The sequence below is a fragment of the Desmodus rotundus genome, chromosome 10 (assembly GCF_022682495.2).
Source record: "Desmodus rotundus isolate HL8 chromosome 10, HLdesRot8A.1, whole genome shotgun sequence".
NCBI classification, from domain to species: domain Eukaryota; kingdom Metazoa; phylum Chordata; class Mammalia; order Chiroptera; family Phyllostomidae; genus Desmodus; species Desmodus rotundus.
Window position 1 is genome coordinate 86,353,240 of NC_071396.1, and position 17,009 is coordinate 86,370,248.

The 17,009-nt window shown below is 47.5% G+C and overlaps 1 protein-coding gene across 12 annotated transcripts in view; it reads left to right on the plus strand.

Annotated features, from left to right (window-relative positions):
• Nucleotides 1-17,009, plus strand: part of FHOD3 (formin homology 2 domain containing 3) — a 420,803-nt gene that overhangs the window by 41,912 nt on the left and 361,882 nt on the right. For all 12 annotated transcript variants that reach the window (XM_053912979.1, XM_053912980.1, XM_053912982.1 and 9 more), the window contains exon 2: nt 9,003-9,109. In XM_053912979.1, coding sequence (XP_053768954.1) covers nt 9,003-9,109 — 107 coding nt within the window. The remainder of the gene's footprint in view (nt 1-9,002; nt 9,110-17,009) is intronic.

Below are 17,009 nucleotides of genomic sequence, written 5' to 3' on the forward strand. Positions count from 1 at the left end.
CTAGTCTTAAAGGTACAAGATTGAAAAGAAGAAAGATGGAAAATCGTGAGATTTTTGGACATTAGGAAAACACACACACAAAGAATGTACAAGGAAGGAAATAATAAAGATAAAAAAATTAATGAGATAGAAAACAAACTTAATGGAAAACTAGTGAATCAAAAGTTGCTTCTTTCAGCCCTGACTGGTGTGTCTCAGTTGGTTGGGTGTTGTCCCCTAAAGCAAGGGGTTGCTGGTTTATTCCAGGCCAGGGCACATACCTGGGTGGTGGGCTTGGTCCTCGGTTGGGGTGCAATCAATCAGTTTCTCTCCTTTCTTTGTCCTTCCCTTCCCTTCTCTCTAAAAATAAATAAGTAAAATCTTAAAAAAAGTTGGTTCTTTCAAAAGACTAATAAATTAATAAAGAGCTGGTCCTAAACTATCAGATAAAAATTGGGAAAGCACCAATCACTAGTATCAGGAATGAAAAGGGGACACCCCTACAGATCTTCAAGACACAAAGTTCACTGCTATCTTTAGGCACCTCAGAGCACTTGTGGGGTTTCAACTGGTATATTTTTTTTCACGCCAATCCCCAAGACCAACTTTTGTACTCAGTGTCTCCACTTGCTTTAGACATAAACATCTAAGAACCAAAAATCCCAATTTTATCCTGTCTCCCTGCCCCCAGTAGCTTTTTGTCTAATGTTTCCCATGTTTGTGGAAGTTGCCACTATTTATTAATTCGCTCAGGCAAGAAATCCAAGATCTTGCCTCTCTCGGTTGGATTCCTCAACTTCAATCAATCACCAGGTCGCTCTGATTTCTCCTTCCTCCTGTCTCTGTATCACTGCTCGCTCTTCTCTCTTCATTTCCATTGCTTCCATGATGGTCCCAGCCACCTTGAAATCACTCCCAATTCCAGCAGTGGCTCCTTGACTTATCTACTGCTTCCTTCCCCCTCTTGCAACACTGGCCCTGCATGCACCTGTGTACAATCATTTCGCTGCTTCTTCTTGCCATAGAATCAAGTCTAAAATCTACTGGGACCATGAGCTTCCCACTCTGGAGCCCTTGGCCTTCGTTTGGGCTTCTGCATCCATAATACTTCAGTTCCCCACACCCTACGCTCCTCCACCATTGAAAACAGGGACAGAAACAAGAGAGGTAAGTGACTCATTGGCCTCCTCATTTTCCTGAACTCCCGCCGGCTATTGGAGGTCTGTTCCATCCACAGCCCTGAGTGCCCTGGGGCCCGGCCTGGGACAGGGCACAGTGCCTGGACTAGAGAAGGAGCATGGGAAAGGATTAGTGTTTTGAATGAGTGAGTGAATGAATGATAAAGGATCAATAAGAGTCGTGAATCTTAGTGCTGACATTATTTTTCATCTTGACTGAAGTGAAACAACATGGAAAAAGGTACCTGTAAAGATGAGTAAACACAGTCCAGCCTTTTTCAACAGAGAAGTTTAATGCATTTCTGGTTATTTATTTAATGATAGGAAGGTCTTTTAAAAGAATTCAAATATTTACCAGATTATCACATCCCCTCAGCTTACGCTCTTAATGGGAGAAACCTGGCCTTTGTCTGTCCTGCAGAATTTGGCAGAGACCTTTGCCTTTGCTTGGTGAGCTGTGCAATTTTGTTGATTCACACGAAATTTGGGTCTTGATTTGGAAACTGCCTAGATCAAATTCAGGACGTTGCTTCTCCTACTGGGGTGGGTGGCCCCCATAACATAACTCATTAAAGGTTTCTGAGGAACTAAAATCCAGCCTCTTTCAGGGTAAATACATTCATATTGTTTCATCATCCACGTATGCTGAATCTTCCAGAATATCCTCATGCTTCACCCTAGAACATTCACGCAAGTACCTGTGATGTACGTGCTGTTCCAAATGGGCCCCTAGGGATTTACAACTATGAGCGTGACTTGCTGGGATTAGCCAGCAGGACCCATTTCCTTCTGATATCATGTAAATTAGGTTCATTTGCTCTTTTCTTAAGAAAACTGACCAAGTATTACATATATTTTTTATATATGGAAAATGACCTCTTTGTATAAAGGAATCATTTTTTGTTGTGAAATGTGTTATGCACACAAAGGAATAGACCTGAGGCGCATGTCTAGCTTGAAGGATGATGAAATGAACGACATGTCCCCACTACCTATCTTAGGGAATGGCGGATGGCAGCTGCCCATGTGTGCCTTGTCCCTCCGAGGTGGCCGTTATGGGTAGGGGGGCACCATAGCCCACAAAAGCTCGAATGGCTGAGCCAGGGTCTGGAGTAGGTATCATCTAGAATCGAAGGGGCCATGTGGTACTGCTTGCTGGAAAGCTCTCTTTCCTAACTTCTTTTGCTGGTCATCGAAGTCCGGTTTCTTATCTCTGCTGCCTTTAGAAGGAACCAGAAAGTTGAGGGAGGCACAGGCTTCATGGCTGCCTAGCAACGGAAGCAATGTCTGTGAGGAAAATGGGTGTAGCTCTCTTACAACTGACCAACAGACCCATGCTGACTGCCTTTGTCCAGCTCTTAGAGAGCTGGGGTGAGCCCAAAGTGGGGCGCTCGGGGGGCTCACAGGAAACCCGGCCCTGGAGCGAGATGAGGCCAGAGCAGCGCTTCACTTCTCAGCCAGGAGCAGGGCCAGCTTTGCGGGTGTGTGGCCATGCCGTTGGAAGGGCCCTGTGCTTGCAGCTGCTATCTTGAAAGTCTTCCTACTTTTACCTTTGGACATGTGCATGTAAGTGAGGTACAGTGAGATGACACATGCTCTCGGGGCTTGGAGCCGCAAGTCACCCCTCCTCCCTCCCTGGGAGGAGTTGTCAGCTGACTGCTTCCCTAACCCTGTGTGTTCCAGGCCTTCCCACCCAGCAACTGCTGCTGTCCGTTGTCTGCAGATGGGCTTGGGCTCTGGGAGGGGCAGGGGCAGTGCCAGGCATGTATGCTCTGTGGCATCTGAGGGCTGGGCATGGTGGTGGCATTCCTGCCTTGAGCTGGCAGTGTCATGGTGCATTCAGAGGGCACCTTGGTGGAGTGAGATTCTCACCCACTTCTGATCCAGGCACCAAGCACTTTGAGTGTGAAATTGCAGCCCCTGCTGGCTGCCTGTTTGCTGTTCATCTTCGCTCATGGGAAGAGGAAATGAGCTGGGATGAGCCCGAAGTGGGGTTCGGGCTCATCCATAAAGCGACAACCATAAAATGTTTCTTACAAGTCTGTGGTCTGGTGGGAAGTTCTTCTGGTTGGGGCCAGTTGGACCGATCTCTGCTGGGCTCTGTCCCATGTCTGTCGTCAGCTGAAGGGTTACCCGGAGGCTTGCTGACCCAGCCTGGCTCACTCAGTAGATGGCAGTTGGCTGGCTATCAGAGAGGGTAGCAGGCACAGTCAGGCTTCCTGGAGGCTGGTTAACCCGGCTTCTTCACATGGTGGCAGAGGTCCAAGAACAGCAAGAAAGGACAGCCTGCCTCAGTGAGCAAGCATCTTTCAAGTCTCTGCTCTGTCACATTTGCTACCCTATTGGCCAAAGCAAGACACAGGCCAGCCTAGGTTCCAGGAGTAGACAAAGATCCACCTCTTGATGGAAGGAGCTGCAGAATCACATCGCAAAGGAATTGCATTCAGGGCCAGGCAGGAGGAACCAATGAAATGACATAAGCAAATGACATTTTTTTTCTTTTCTTTTTAACAATCAGCATATGTTTTGCCACTTCTGAACTGTTACCAAAATTAGCTTAAAGGATAGTCCTTGTGTATTTGTAGAATGGTCCCGTGTAAATCTATTTTGGGGTTACAATAAATTTTATTGCTTAGACTAAGGCTCACTTGTAGACCTGCTGCCAAACCCAGGTAATCATTAAACCACCTAGTAACACGCCGCTTCACTGGATTAAGGGAGGAAGAGAATATAAATCCAGACGTGACATCAGCCTTGTTTTAGATATTTTTTTTCCCCAGGGTGGTGAGTCTGCCCTTGTTTTTTGAATGCAGTGTCTTCTTTGTAGGAATGGTCCAAAGAACCCCAGAGTGACTTGTACAACCTGTCTGCAAGGAGTGGAGGGCTCTTTCTACGTCCTCTGAGATTGAGGGCCCATTTTCATGGTTTGTTTTGACCTGAGAGGAATGGCACAAAATTCCAGAATATTTGCAGGGGTCCCTTCTTGCAGGTCTGTGACTGAGTCCTTTCTGAGCACCCCACCCCCACCAGAATGCTGGCCCCTGGTTTACAGCCTGCAACCTGATCGGAAGTCTTCCTGCTCTGCCACCGTCCCTGCCCCTAAACTTCCCTAACGCCCGCACTTTTATAATAGCCCTGAAACGTTATCTTCCCACATGGCTCCCGGCTTTGTCTTCTGTCCTGAAGTGCCCGGCAGTGTCCTGGCCACTGAACCTAGAGCCAAGAAAGGAGTACAGGGGACATGCTGCCAGGGGATAAGGGTTGACATGAAAATTGTCGGAGTCAGGAAATTCCAGGGCCCTTAAGTCATTCGGGAAGACAGTTGACATGAGAGGCCAAGGAAGGATCATGTTGCCTCCGCGTCAGTAGGGATTGAGGTTCCCGTCAGGAGCTGGTCTGGCAGGGAGGTGTCTGACTGAGTCCTTCGCTCTGTAGGCAAAGTCTGGATATTTCCGTCTGAATCTTTATAATAACCAGATTGGAATGAACCTCCACTCCCTGCCTAGTCACGCTGTTGTGTTCTTCTATAACTGTTACTTAGGTATCCCCGACAAAACTGAAGAATTCATTCAGTGTACTTATCAGTTGGTTTGTAAAAATGATACCTAAATATTGACACATTGTTTCAGGGTGTCAGGCCAGCAACTTCTTGGCTCACGAGATGATTTAAATATTAGTCTCGTGTGTCTCAGGTGTGACGATGAGGTGGGGTTTGTGTTGAGGGATGGGGTGGGCAGTGTGCGATGATTCGTTTCGTGTTTTCACAGGCAGCCTGTGCTGTTGGGACCGCTTTTGCACCCATGTGTCCTGGCTCACTACGGGCGGTGGTGTCTGACCTTGCACCCTTGCTGTAGCCCTACTGTGAGGACTCCACACACACTTCTTAAGGGATTAGAAGGCACATATTCATTGTTTCTGTTTTACTTGAAGGACTTGTTAGCACAAAGCTTAACTATTAAGCAGGGGGATCAGCGTCACTGGCTTAGGAAGTAATGGCAGCCTTTCCCCTGGAAGAGGGACTGGGCCAGTTTTGTGGAGGAAGCCTGGGTCTCGCAGGCTGTGGCTGCTAATTACAGAGAAGGAATACAACTGAGGGGGAACTTCCACACATTTGACAGTTGGTTTAAATGGCTTTTTATTCTCTTCTGTGTTCTATTTGTATGTCATACTTAATAAAATGATTTTTGGGGGAAGGGAGTATGTATGTGTTGCTTGGTGCACAGCCCGTGCCTGACATGTAATTTTGTTCAAATTGAACCATGGAAAAGGCGGTAGTTCATGATGCCCTGGATGTGAAGAGGGGAATGATGAGAACAGGCAGTTCTGCTAAGTGTTTGGGATTCTGCTGTCAGAAGGCCGGGCAGGGGCGGGGCTTCCTGTGGTGGTTCAGACAGACACTTGGTGGGCCAGGGTGAGAGTTGAGGAAAACCAGATATTCACCTTGAGCTGCTGGGGATAAAATCAGAAGGTATAGGGTGGAGAGGATGTGCAAATTAGCCACGTTTGCCAATAAGGGCTGTATCTGCTAGCCACCCGGAATCGCCACTTCCGCCCCGACCAAGAACAGCCTAGGGCTAGGTGGGGTGGTGAGGGCTGGAAGCCCAGGCCAGGGTCTCTCGGCCTTTCATCCACTCCCTAGAGCTTCCACTGTAGGCCTGGGGGCTTCAGAAGGCTGATATTCTTGGGGATTTTGTGAGCCAGTTTCTCAATATAGCCATTATTAAAAACTCAATGATATAAACGTGCAATTAATAAGTTATATTAAAACAAACATAATAAGGTACAGACTTCCAGTTATAAAGTAACAAAGTCACTGGGGTGTGATGTACAGCCCAGGGAATATAGTCAGTAATGTTGTAATAACTTTGTATGGCGACAGATGGTTTAACTAGACTTATTGTGGTGATCACATCCTACGGTATATTAATGTCGAATCACTATGTTGTACAACTGAAATATAACATTGTATGTCAACTATACTTTAATAAAAACAACCAAAACATAAAGATAATAACAACTCCAAACATAGCACTTTCTAATTGTTTTATTACACGTGACTGACATCTCTTGTATCTGTATGGTAATCATCCTATGCGCTGTGGAGCTGCTGCGTATCTTTTTGCAACTCCACGGTCGGTGACTTCACGCTGTCAGCTTGGCATTGGCCATGGTGGGAGTATTTATACCACAGGCACACGCACATTCTGCCCCTCCCCACACCAGAACAGCTTGTCCTCTTTCACTGGGTTCTCTTGTCAGGCCCAGTGTGGACCACAGCCTCAGAATGACTCCGACACCCTCGAGGAGAAGCAGAAACTCTCTACCCAAAAGCTTCTTTCTCTGGGCTCACCTGTTTCTCAGGGCTGAAGCCCAAGAAATTGTTATGGCTTGAAGCGTTCACATTTTATCCCCATCTTCCAGGCGGTTGGTTATATGTGGGATTAAAAATAAGCAAATGTGCGGATGCTATCCACAGAACAGGCCAAGTGAGCTTTTATTAGTTAGCAACACCTGGAGGAGTTAAAAGCTAGAATGAGCTGCAGCGAGTCCTGCTCTACACGTGGTCCAGTGTTCATGTTAACAGGTCCAGTTTCTAATGGAATTTTCCACCCAGAAATGATAAAGTCTGATTTCAGTCCTCAGGGGACCTTGGCTCAGGAGACGCCTTCTGCAGGAGACCATTAGCGTCTGTTGCTTCCGCAGGCGGGGGGAGGCAGTGCCCCTGAATGTTTCCCTGAGCCGTGGATGCATCTCTGATGCCACAGTACCATGAGTTTGGCCCATTTGATTCCTGGGTTTCAATGCTTCATTTAATTTTAATTTTAATTTTTTTATTGTTGTTCAAGTACAGTTGTCTCGGATCAGATGATCCCTCTGCAAGTGCCAGTCGAGAATGCTGAACTTCAGCAGCATGCCCTTAGAGGGACGTTTGTTATTAGAGAAAGAAAACAAGTGAATCCAATAGGATTCACCCCTTCAAACAATTTAAGTGGGTGTTTCTTACGAATAATGGAGAACAAATTCCTTTCATTCTGTTGAGGATAACCAGAAACACAGACCTGCGGGGTCTGTAATTGAAAAAAAAAAATCGCATCAAACTGTACACTTAAAATCTATGCAATTTAATGTAAGTTATATTTCAATAAAGTTGATTTTACAAGATAAAAAAGAATCAGCAGCCTCTTACAAATGCTGATTCTAGACAAGATAACAGTCTCCAGTTCTCTTGCTGAGTCTAATAAGGAAGCTTTTCTATCAAAAGAGACTAATTCCTTGTCTGAAATCTCATTGCGGAAGTACTATCAAGTGTCCATTTAGGTGTTGTAAAGGAGCCACATATTTGCCTGACTTTAGCCCCAGTCTCCTGTCATTCTGAAACAAGAAACTTAACTCAGCAAGTAGGTCAGTACGAGCCACCCTATAGCCCAAGAAATCAAGCATGAAATTATACACTTGGATTTCCTCACCATGTCAATTTTAATCTTTGGTAAAATTATTTTCCTTTACTTTCATGTATATTGTTCGTTCTAAATGTCATGCAGTGCTTCGGCAACTACCAACTCGCTGGTGCGAGGGGCTGCGTCTTGCTCTCGTCACTGCCCAGTGCAGGCTGGGTAGCGACGGGCTCTGCGCCGCTTGCTGGTTCGGGAACCCGAGCTCCTCCATCCAGGGCTCTGGTGGTTTCTAGAACTTGGAGTCCTCCACTGGCTCCTCTGCCTCTGTGTCAGGCAAGAGAAGAGAAGTGGAAGGTTGTACAGGGGTGTATGGTCAGGCCTGCTGGGAGCCTTGTTCACTTTCGCTTACGTTCCATTGGTTGGCACTCAGTTACATGGCCGAAGCCCAATTATGCAGCTGGGATATGAGGTGTGTCCAGCAGGGAAAGGGAAGGGAGTTGACACACACATGGCGTCACCTTGGCCACACCAGCACATTCAGATGCCATAAGCTGCATGCTGCAGGATTGATGTTTTTAAGTCCTTTGTAGGTCTCTGGCCACCGAGAGAATCAGAGCTTAGTGGTGAGCAGGATCTTTGAGTCAAACTGCTGGATCCAAATCCCAGCTCCATCATTTACTAGATGGGACATTAGGCAAATAACTTAGTTTCTCTCTGTGCCTCAGTCTTTTCACCTGTACAGTGGGGATAACAATAGAACTTAATAAGGTTCATGTGAGGATCAAATGAAGTAACATATGCAAAATGCTTACATGGAACATAATGAGTAAGTGTTTCTTAAATACATTTTTCAAAACTGAGACTGGTAACAAAAGAGACTGCATGTCCTCTGTGGTGTGTTGTGATTTGGATATGTTGTCATCCAAGTGGGGAATGTTTCTTTCAGTTCAACTGTAAAAGTGTTTATTGAGCAACTATTAATGGCAATGTGCCAAGTATGAAGGAATCTGCGTAAGTAGGCTTCTCACTGAATCAAAGGAAACAGTGTGTTTTCCCCACCAAATTTGCCCTATAAACTCTGTGACTCTTAATCCATGTTCACATCAGCGTTGCGATCTTGGTTTCCACTCCCCAGATCCATAGATTCTCCTGGGCCCCTCAGAGTGGAAAGTGGCACTGGCCCAGCGCCCAAAGGGCTCCTTCTCTCCCTCTCCCCCACCTACATCTCTGGGCCCTGTCAGTGCCACTCCCTTCCTGGTGTCCCATCTGTGCACTCGGTAAGCAGTCTGCTCCCCATCTATTTACACGAATGCACTCCCTCTTCCAATTATGAGCTGAATTTTGGAATAATGCTTGACTTGAAAAACCACATGGGGCAACATGAAATGGTTTCTCTACACAGAGTCCCCATCCAGGAGCAGGCTGGCTTAACAGGCTCTTTCTCCCGCAGCTCGACGACTGCACGCTACAGCTCTCCCACAATGGCACCTACCTGGACCTGGAGGCCACCCTGGCAGAGCAGCGGGATGAGTTAGAAGGCTTCCAGGATGACGCTGGGTAAGAGCCACAATGGTCCCCGCCGACTGGTCCTGACCTTCCAAGAAATGGGGGCACATGGAGACCTGAAAATGTTTTGGAGGAGCCACCATGTTGTTGGCCTTCTCTTCACTCACAGTCACACCAAAATAAGGGAGATGCAAGTGATACCTGTAGTCACTGCAAACCCTTTTGCATTTTGAGTAATTATTTTTTAAAAAAATTCAATTACAGTTGACATTCTATATGACAACTACTCATTCTATATGCGTAGTTTCAGGGTACAGCACAGTGGTTAGACATGGATGTAACTCACAAGGTGATCCCCCTGATGAGTCTGGTGCCCACCTGACACCATATACTTGAGTCACTCTTCATGACCGGGCTCCTCAGGGGTGGGAACATTTTTGGTATAGTTTAATCAAGCCTGTGGTATTTATATCCTGTTTCCTTTTTGGTAAAAGCCAAATATAATTAAATTAGTATTATTAAGATTTTAGTGGATCTAACTATTTCAAACATTGTTTTTAATGATAACTTACTGGATATTTAGTTTTCTTGGCAGATGCCCTAGTAGATCATTTTATACTAAATCATCTTTTGAACTCATTGCAGTTGAAAACAATGATTAATTATGTTAATTAACATCAAGGCACTTTTAGCCTGCATTTAGAATTGCTTAATACTTCTGATTGCTGAGTCTGAATAAAATAATACACGTACAAAATCAAAGACATGTAGAGAAAGTCAAATCTCTGTAGGAATATGCCCATACAATCAGCCATCCCTATATTTATTTATGAGGCCCCCTGCCTCCCTCTCTGCCCCTCATCCGTCTAGAGCCAAGTGTATCTCTGATTTTATCACCTTCCTCCTTAGAAAACTTCCAGGGCTCCCTGTTGCTTTCCAAATAATGCCCAGCTATCTCTCAATCTGGTGGTCAGGGACCTCCCCCAAAGTGGTTTGGCCATTACCTTGCTTGAGTTAAAAATATATTACAGTCAGGTGAATATTATCTGAGGAGACTGATGTTTTCATGGATGGCTCAAAAAAAAAAAGGGGGAGCCTTGTTAGCATTAATTTCCTACCTGACTCCACTGTGTGCTGAAAAATTCCCAGATTTCCCTGCTTTATCACCCATCACAATTAATGGTCCATTTTTCCTTAATTATCCGTCTTCTCTGCTGCTAAAACTCTACTAGGTCAGAACTGGACCTGTCTGAATATCCAGTGCCTAGCTTTTTCTCAATGCCTTGTAGGCACTTAGTGAACATGGGTGGCCAGGTAAATGAGAGGACCCCAGAATGGGTGCCTGAATGTCATGACCTTGAGCTCCATGAAAACCAGGGTCCTTGGTAGGAACCAGCACAGCTCTGTGAGGATGCCCTTCCCATCTCCCGAGTGGTTCCGCGGCCCACACCAACAGTGCGGGGGAAAGACCTGGACACTGTCGTTGGCTGTGCACACATGAGGGGAGTCATTATTAAGTCCCATCGGATTCTACTCATCGTTTTTTAAATGACTATTATTAGACCATAGCTTTGAGAAAATTCCATCGCTATAGTTTTTACCAAGTATCTGATCATGCTATCCTGATATATAAGATGCTATAATTCAGGCTGGACGACCGTCTAATTGAGTGACTTTATGGCTCTTCGATCCAGGACAGTTACGAGTAAATCATTGTCAACCTGAAAAATATCTCTAGTGTTGTTATGCTTGAAGACCATGTCCTGTTTGATTTTTTCTCTCCTATCAAAAGTTGAATGGTTTGGAGATAGCAGCTTAGAAAAAACAAGTGTTAATGTATTAGGCAACAATATCAAGAATTAAGAGTCGGGAAGAAAATAACCTTTTTGGAGCGCCTGCCCTGCCAACCACTATGCTCGGCGCCTTATTGAAGGTATGTTTGTTTAATAGCTTACTCTCTTAACAGGAATGTGGTTAGATTTCATTGTCACCACTTTTCACTTGAAACAACTGAGGGTAAGAAGTTAAATTACACAGATAGTCTGCAGAGCCAGTGGATGGGGGAGCCAAGTCTGCTCGTAGGTACGACCAGTCCCCGAGTCTGTACAGGCACACCTCACTCTACTGTGCTTCACCGTATTGTGCTTCACGGACGTTGCCTTTTTTACAAATTGAAGGCAAGGCCCTCCCCCAGCAAAAGGTCGCAACTCAGTTTATTGTGAGACTTGCTTTATTGAGGGACTCGCTTTATTGCCTTGGCCTGGAACAATATCTCCCAGGTATGTGTGTACTCCTCCGCCACCCCAGGAGCGCCTGGGCAAAGGCCTTTCAGATCTACTCAGTATGTACATTGGAACCTTTGGTGACATAAGGTTGGTTCATGCAAGCACATCTTCAGTCCCAGGCTAAAACGCTGCCTGCAGTGGAAACAGCACCCTGCCATACCGCAGGTTGGCTCCAGGGAAGACACGTTTGCTGTCCTCATCTGGGCCCGACTCTGCAGCTCACGCGGTCGACACCAGCGTCCAGGTGCTGGAAATTTCTTTCCTGCTGTTCCTAAAGAGCCAGGGACCCTGCTGCAAGGTCACCAGAGGAGATCCTGGGCTTACTTTCTTACTCTGTTCCCTTCCGAATCACCATCACCAGGCCCTGGGCCCGTGGTCCTTGCTCATGTTTCTGCCCCCAACAGCATGCGATGCTGGGGAAGTGAATGATGGCGATAAGGCAGGCCTCACAACGTGGGCAACTGCCAACAGGGGAAGGCAGCCCGAAAGCTGTTGGGTAGCTGCACATTTGACAGGTGTGCCCCAAACTCACCCCAGATGTAGGGTTTTGTTTTTGAAATAGTCTTTGTCTGCGGTGACCCATCCCTTGTCCCCTGGAATGCACTCAGGATGACCCTCCATTTGTCCAGAAGAGTGTGAAGAAGCCATCTTTACTGATGTCTAGTGGGCAGGCCCCTGTGTCCCTGGCCCGGATTGCAGAAGACACGCCAGGATCAGACTGTCCTGGCATTGCCAGGTCACCATGGTTATTCCCTGGTTATTTACCACCACTGAGCGCTGGCAGAGCTGGCTGGAAGCAGCCTGCCGGCTGAGCCCTCCTGCACAGGTGCGGGTGTCTGGGCACATTTGCAGCGTCACCACACCGAGCATCCGTCCTAGGTTCTCTCCTGGAAGTGTGGTATCTGGCAACGTCTGTGTGCCTAAGAACTCATGTCTCCCACGAATGGGAGTTAAAATATAATTTCTTCCTAGTTAACAATTGCCCTTTTTAGGCATAAAGAGGTCAAATGAAATACCATTCTTGTCTTGATTTCTTTGTGCAAATTGTAGCAAAATATCTCCAACGTGGCGACCATCTGACGAAGCTGTGGGGCGGGCTGTGCGGAAAGGATAGGGTTTCTCGTACAGTGTGTTCTGAGGGAATTTTCCTTGCTGGAGGAGTTTGTTTCTCTGTTCTCGTTCATTACCCTGCTCTTTTTGCCAGGACTAAAAATTAACTCGCCCCTTGTTTAGAATTATCACTCAAGCTATGGCTAATCGGAGAAGAGGGGACAAGACCTTCAAAAGTGGAAGGACAAACCAATTATTATGCTAGAAAAATGGACACAGGTCTGTTCACTGGCTTCCAAGGCTGGGGAAATTAGCAGTGGAAACAGAAGCCCCGAAGATTCTGGATTATTATGTCTGACCCTGCCATGGGGTGACCTTGGGCAAGCCACTTTACCTCTGATAAGAGTTAATAAAACTTATTTATAAAATGAGGACACTATTACCCAACCCTGTTTCCCTCCCTGTGTTACCAGGGTTCCAACAGGGTCTCTGGCATCTGCGGAGGGCATAGCGCAGAGCAGCATGCTTAGTGGTTGGGGCACGGGCTGTGTGGTTAGTCTCACGCTGTGTGGCCGTGGGAATGTTACTTCGTCTCTCTGAACCCCTGTTTCCTTTAAGTGGACATGATATAATCACAATACTGCCTCCTTCAGTTGTTGTGAGGCAAAATGTGATTTCCTGCATATAAAACAGACTCAAAATGAGTAGCCCTTACTATAATTACAGTCAGAATTTGAGAAGATGATATTTTGAAATGGAAATCATTGAATTTTAGACTTGGAAGGGCTTATACATTCTTTTTCCTTTTTGTTTCTTTTCTTCTCTTTCTTGCTTCCTTCCTTCCTTCCTTCCTCCCACACTCCTTCCTTCCTTTCTCTTCTTTCTTTTCTTCCTCCCTCCCTCTCTCCCTCCCTCCCTCCCTCCCTCTTTCTCTCTTTCAGAAAACCAAAGCTGCAGCCTTGCCCACAGGGCAGAGCTGGGCCAGAGCCCCTCACCCTTTTTGCTTATTCCTGCCCTACTGCCCGTGAAATGGAACTAGTGCCAGCTGAGGCCCACAGGGTACTGTCCCAGAGAAGGTGGGGTGGAGGGGGAAGTAATTGGGAGTATGGCAGCACTAAGAGTGGGCTGGAGAAGGGCCTTGGGGACACTGTAAGGACCAGTGTGGTTGCCGGATGTGGCGTAAGCAACCCCAGGTGCTCCTCTCCTTGAGTAACTCGAAGCCTTTCCCTCTTCCTCTGCTTGACCCCTAAACACAGCTGCTGCTTATCTCTCAGTCTGCTCATCTGCAACTAGGCTGGTAAACACTCATGCCACCCCCACTCCTGTCTCCACGGGTTGTGTGGGGGTGGGGAGAGCCTGGCATTTTGAGGCTTGAGACTCAGAAATGATGAAGGTGGGGTCTGTAGGGGCGGGTGGGCTTGGTCGGGCCAGCTTTGCAGTGGACATGTTTAGAGGGGTGAAGGGGCTTGGGGGATTTCTGGTTGGACTCTTAGACACACAGTTGCCCCAATGATCCGTTTGTGTGTGTGGAGGGGGTGTGTGTCCACGAATCCCTCTGCACAGTTGGTGGGTGTGCAGGGTTTTGGGATGGGGAGGGGTTTCAGCAGCCTTTTATCAGATTCCCAAGAGTTCTTTGCACCCCAAAATATCAAGCTTGAAGGAATAAGAAGCAGTTTTCCCTTCTCATTGCCCGATACAAAAGTTGACCTCATCTAGTCATATCTGTACCTAAACCTTGTAGAATGGAAAATCACCTAAAATACATTTGGAACCTAAATCCAAACCTACTAAACCTGAAAAACCAAACAGCAAACATAAACTCTACAAGCTATAACAGGCTCTGGTTAGGTGTGGAGGGGACGCAATAAAGAGCTTCACCCTCTTTTCCTCTTAAGTGATTATCTTCAGCTTGGAGTGCAGGTGTGTTGTCGTCTGAGGCTCTTGGCAAATCAGTGAAGGGTGTTAAGTGTCTCCTGCCTTCTCAGTGCAGCACAAGGCACGAGGTGCAACCGCCAAGACCTGTCCCTGGTCATGGTGGGGGAGAAAACTGGCCCTTTCAAATAAAGGGTGCCATGCGGGTGAGTTTACAAAGACGGCCCCGCCACCAGCTCTGGACCGACGCTAAAGTGGCTGCCTCTGAGTATCATGGGAGAAAGCTCTTTAGAAATGCTGGTTTCCGGGTGCCTGACTCAGGAGGTTTGGCCTGGGTCTAAGAATCTTATCTTTTAAAACGCTCCCCAGGTAGTTGGCTACTAGGGTGCGAACCTACAGCATAGGTTCTGGATCTTGGAGAATATTGCAAGCCCCTGAGGAACTTTAACAACTTCCCTCCCACACCCAGCCGCAGACCAATAAAAACAGACCTTGGAGGTGGGCTCAGGCTTTTTAAAGCCCCCCTCCCACCACCCAGGTGATTCCACTACAGGAGGGAGCCTAGTCCTGCAAGTGTTGCAGTGAGTCAGGCAAGAGAGAACAAACTCCTGGGCTGGGTGGACAGTGGAATTTGATAGGCCCTGAATACCTTCAAATGCCGGGCTGTACAGTGGGATGAAGACGGCAGCAGGTAGGAGTGGGGGTGCCCAGGTAGGCTCTGGGCTGTATTGTTGGGTTGGGGTCAGCAGGAGAGAACTGACCTGCAAAGAGGGAGCTGTCTCGGAACTCCTCGAGTAAGAGGGAGGGTGGGGGAGTGGGCAGAACTGTGAGCAGGGAGGCTCTGGTCAGATGTGGCTCAGTGTGGGCCACCTAATGGGCCTAGTGGCCGAGGCAGGCGGCGGGGTGGGCTCTGCACCAGTTGGAGACGGGGAGAGAGCCGTGAATCAGAAGGTGTGGTACTGGTTGAGTAGAGGGGAACACGAGAATAAAGTGGACACATGAAAGGAGATGGATAGCATACAGAGAGATGGTGGACTGCGTAGAGAAGTAGTGAGGTTGTGGAGTGGGGGCAACTTGGGGAGGAGAGAAGAGGTTTATACCTGTTAGTCTGAGGTTATGGCAGCCGCACTCAAGGTGGGAGGGGGCCAGGTGAGAGATACTGGCCTGGGACCCAGGTGAGAAGCATCAAGGAGCAGAGAGACTGTGGAGTGATCCATTGCAAGGAAGGAAGGTGTGAACCTAAAACTTCTTTAAAAAAATGAAGTCTGTTTAAAAAGTGGATACTTAGGCTATTTCGAGGACATTGTGTTGGCTACAAGATGCTCTTAGAAACCCAGTCTTAGGGTGCGGCTTTTGTCTGTGATGCTTCATCATAGTTACAACTTGGCTGCTCTTCCTCCAGCATCACACGGAGGCAGGGATGGGTGTATTGACCAGGGCACAGCTTCTCTGTTGTAGTGAAGAGATTCCAAAATTGGCAGTTTAAAGAAGATAGAAGTTCATTTCTTTCTTGTGTAAGGGTTCAAATGTGGGCAGTCCTTCTCAGGGCTGGTAGAAAATTCCATCTCTGTGGCCAGAGTTGCTTTGGCCTTTCCCTGTCCTCTCCCTCCCAGTGGCCAGGAAGAAGGAAATGCACAGGCGGGTGCTTGTCTGTGCCTTGTGCACGGAGCTTTCGATCACTTGCCCTTGGCCGGAACTGGGGTTCACACCGTGAGTCTGGGCTTGTGTCCTGTGAACCCTCTGCTGCTGTTACTGTGGGCGTACAGCGGTCCTTGCCCGAGCCGGGGAAGGGCAAGTGTTGGTGCCCGTTAGGTCAGCCCATTTAAAGAGCTGCTTCAGAAGCACCACCAGCAACTTCCACATACAGTTCACCGAAGAGGACTGTGTCACGTGGCCACCTTTGGGGGAAAAGGACACTGGAGAATGCAGATTTTAGTTTGGGTGCATTGTTACCTCAGACAGAATTGGGTTCTTCTGTATAAGACAAAAGGGGGAAATGGGTACTGGGTGAGTCACCAGCACTGTGTGTCCCAGCAAGGAGAGAGAACTTCACAGGGAGGGCAGTGAACACCACGCACGGAGCAACCAAGTTGTGAGAGGGCCACGGCAAGGCCAGGGGTGTCGTGAGGAGGAGATTTAGGGTGTCCTCAGGGAGAGAGGGAGCAGGAAAGGGGTGGAGGAGAGAGTAGAGGACAGAGGGAGCGGCCCTGGAGCCCACCAGACTGGGAGCTGTGAACAGGTTCAACCAAGATTTCTTCCTGATTAGGGACACCTGAAGAAAATAGGAGTTAAGTCTTCATTTCTTAGGTGTGACACAGAAAGCATATTATCCCATTTGATAGACAAGGAAGCTGGGGCTCAGAGAGGCTGAGTAACTTGTCCAAGATCACATAGCTGGCTCTGGAGCCTACGCTTTTCTCCACTACTGTCTACGAGGGAAAACCAGCATGTGTCTGCAGATGAATGTAGTAGCAACTGGCTGTCTTGGACTTGGAGCTTTCGAGCAAAGTGCTCTTAGCTAACACTCTCTTTTCGCTGGCTGATGACTAGTTCAAATCCTTCATCTCACCCCTCAGGCAGAGCACTGGCGGAGTCCCAGCTCCAGAAGCTCATATTCCTGGGGCAACTGCTGAGGGGCCCCAGTTTCTGCTTCTGCCACATGGTCAAACATGTGTTTTTTCTACTCTTGATGGAAATCACAGTTTAGTTCTAATTTGAGTGGAGGAATATTTGGGGGGTGTTAA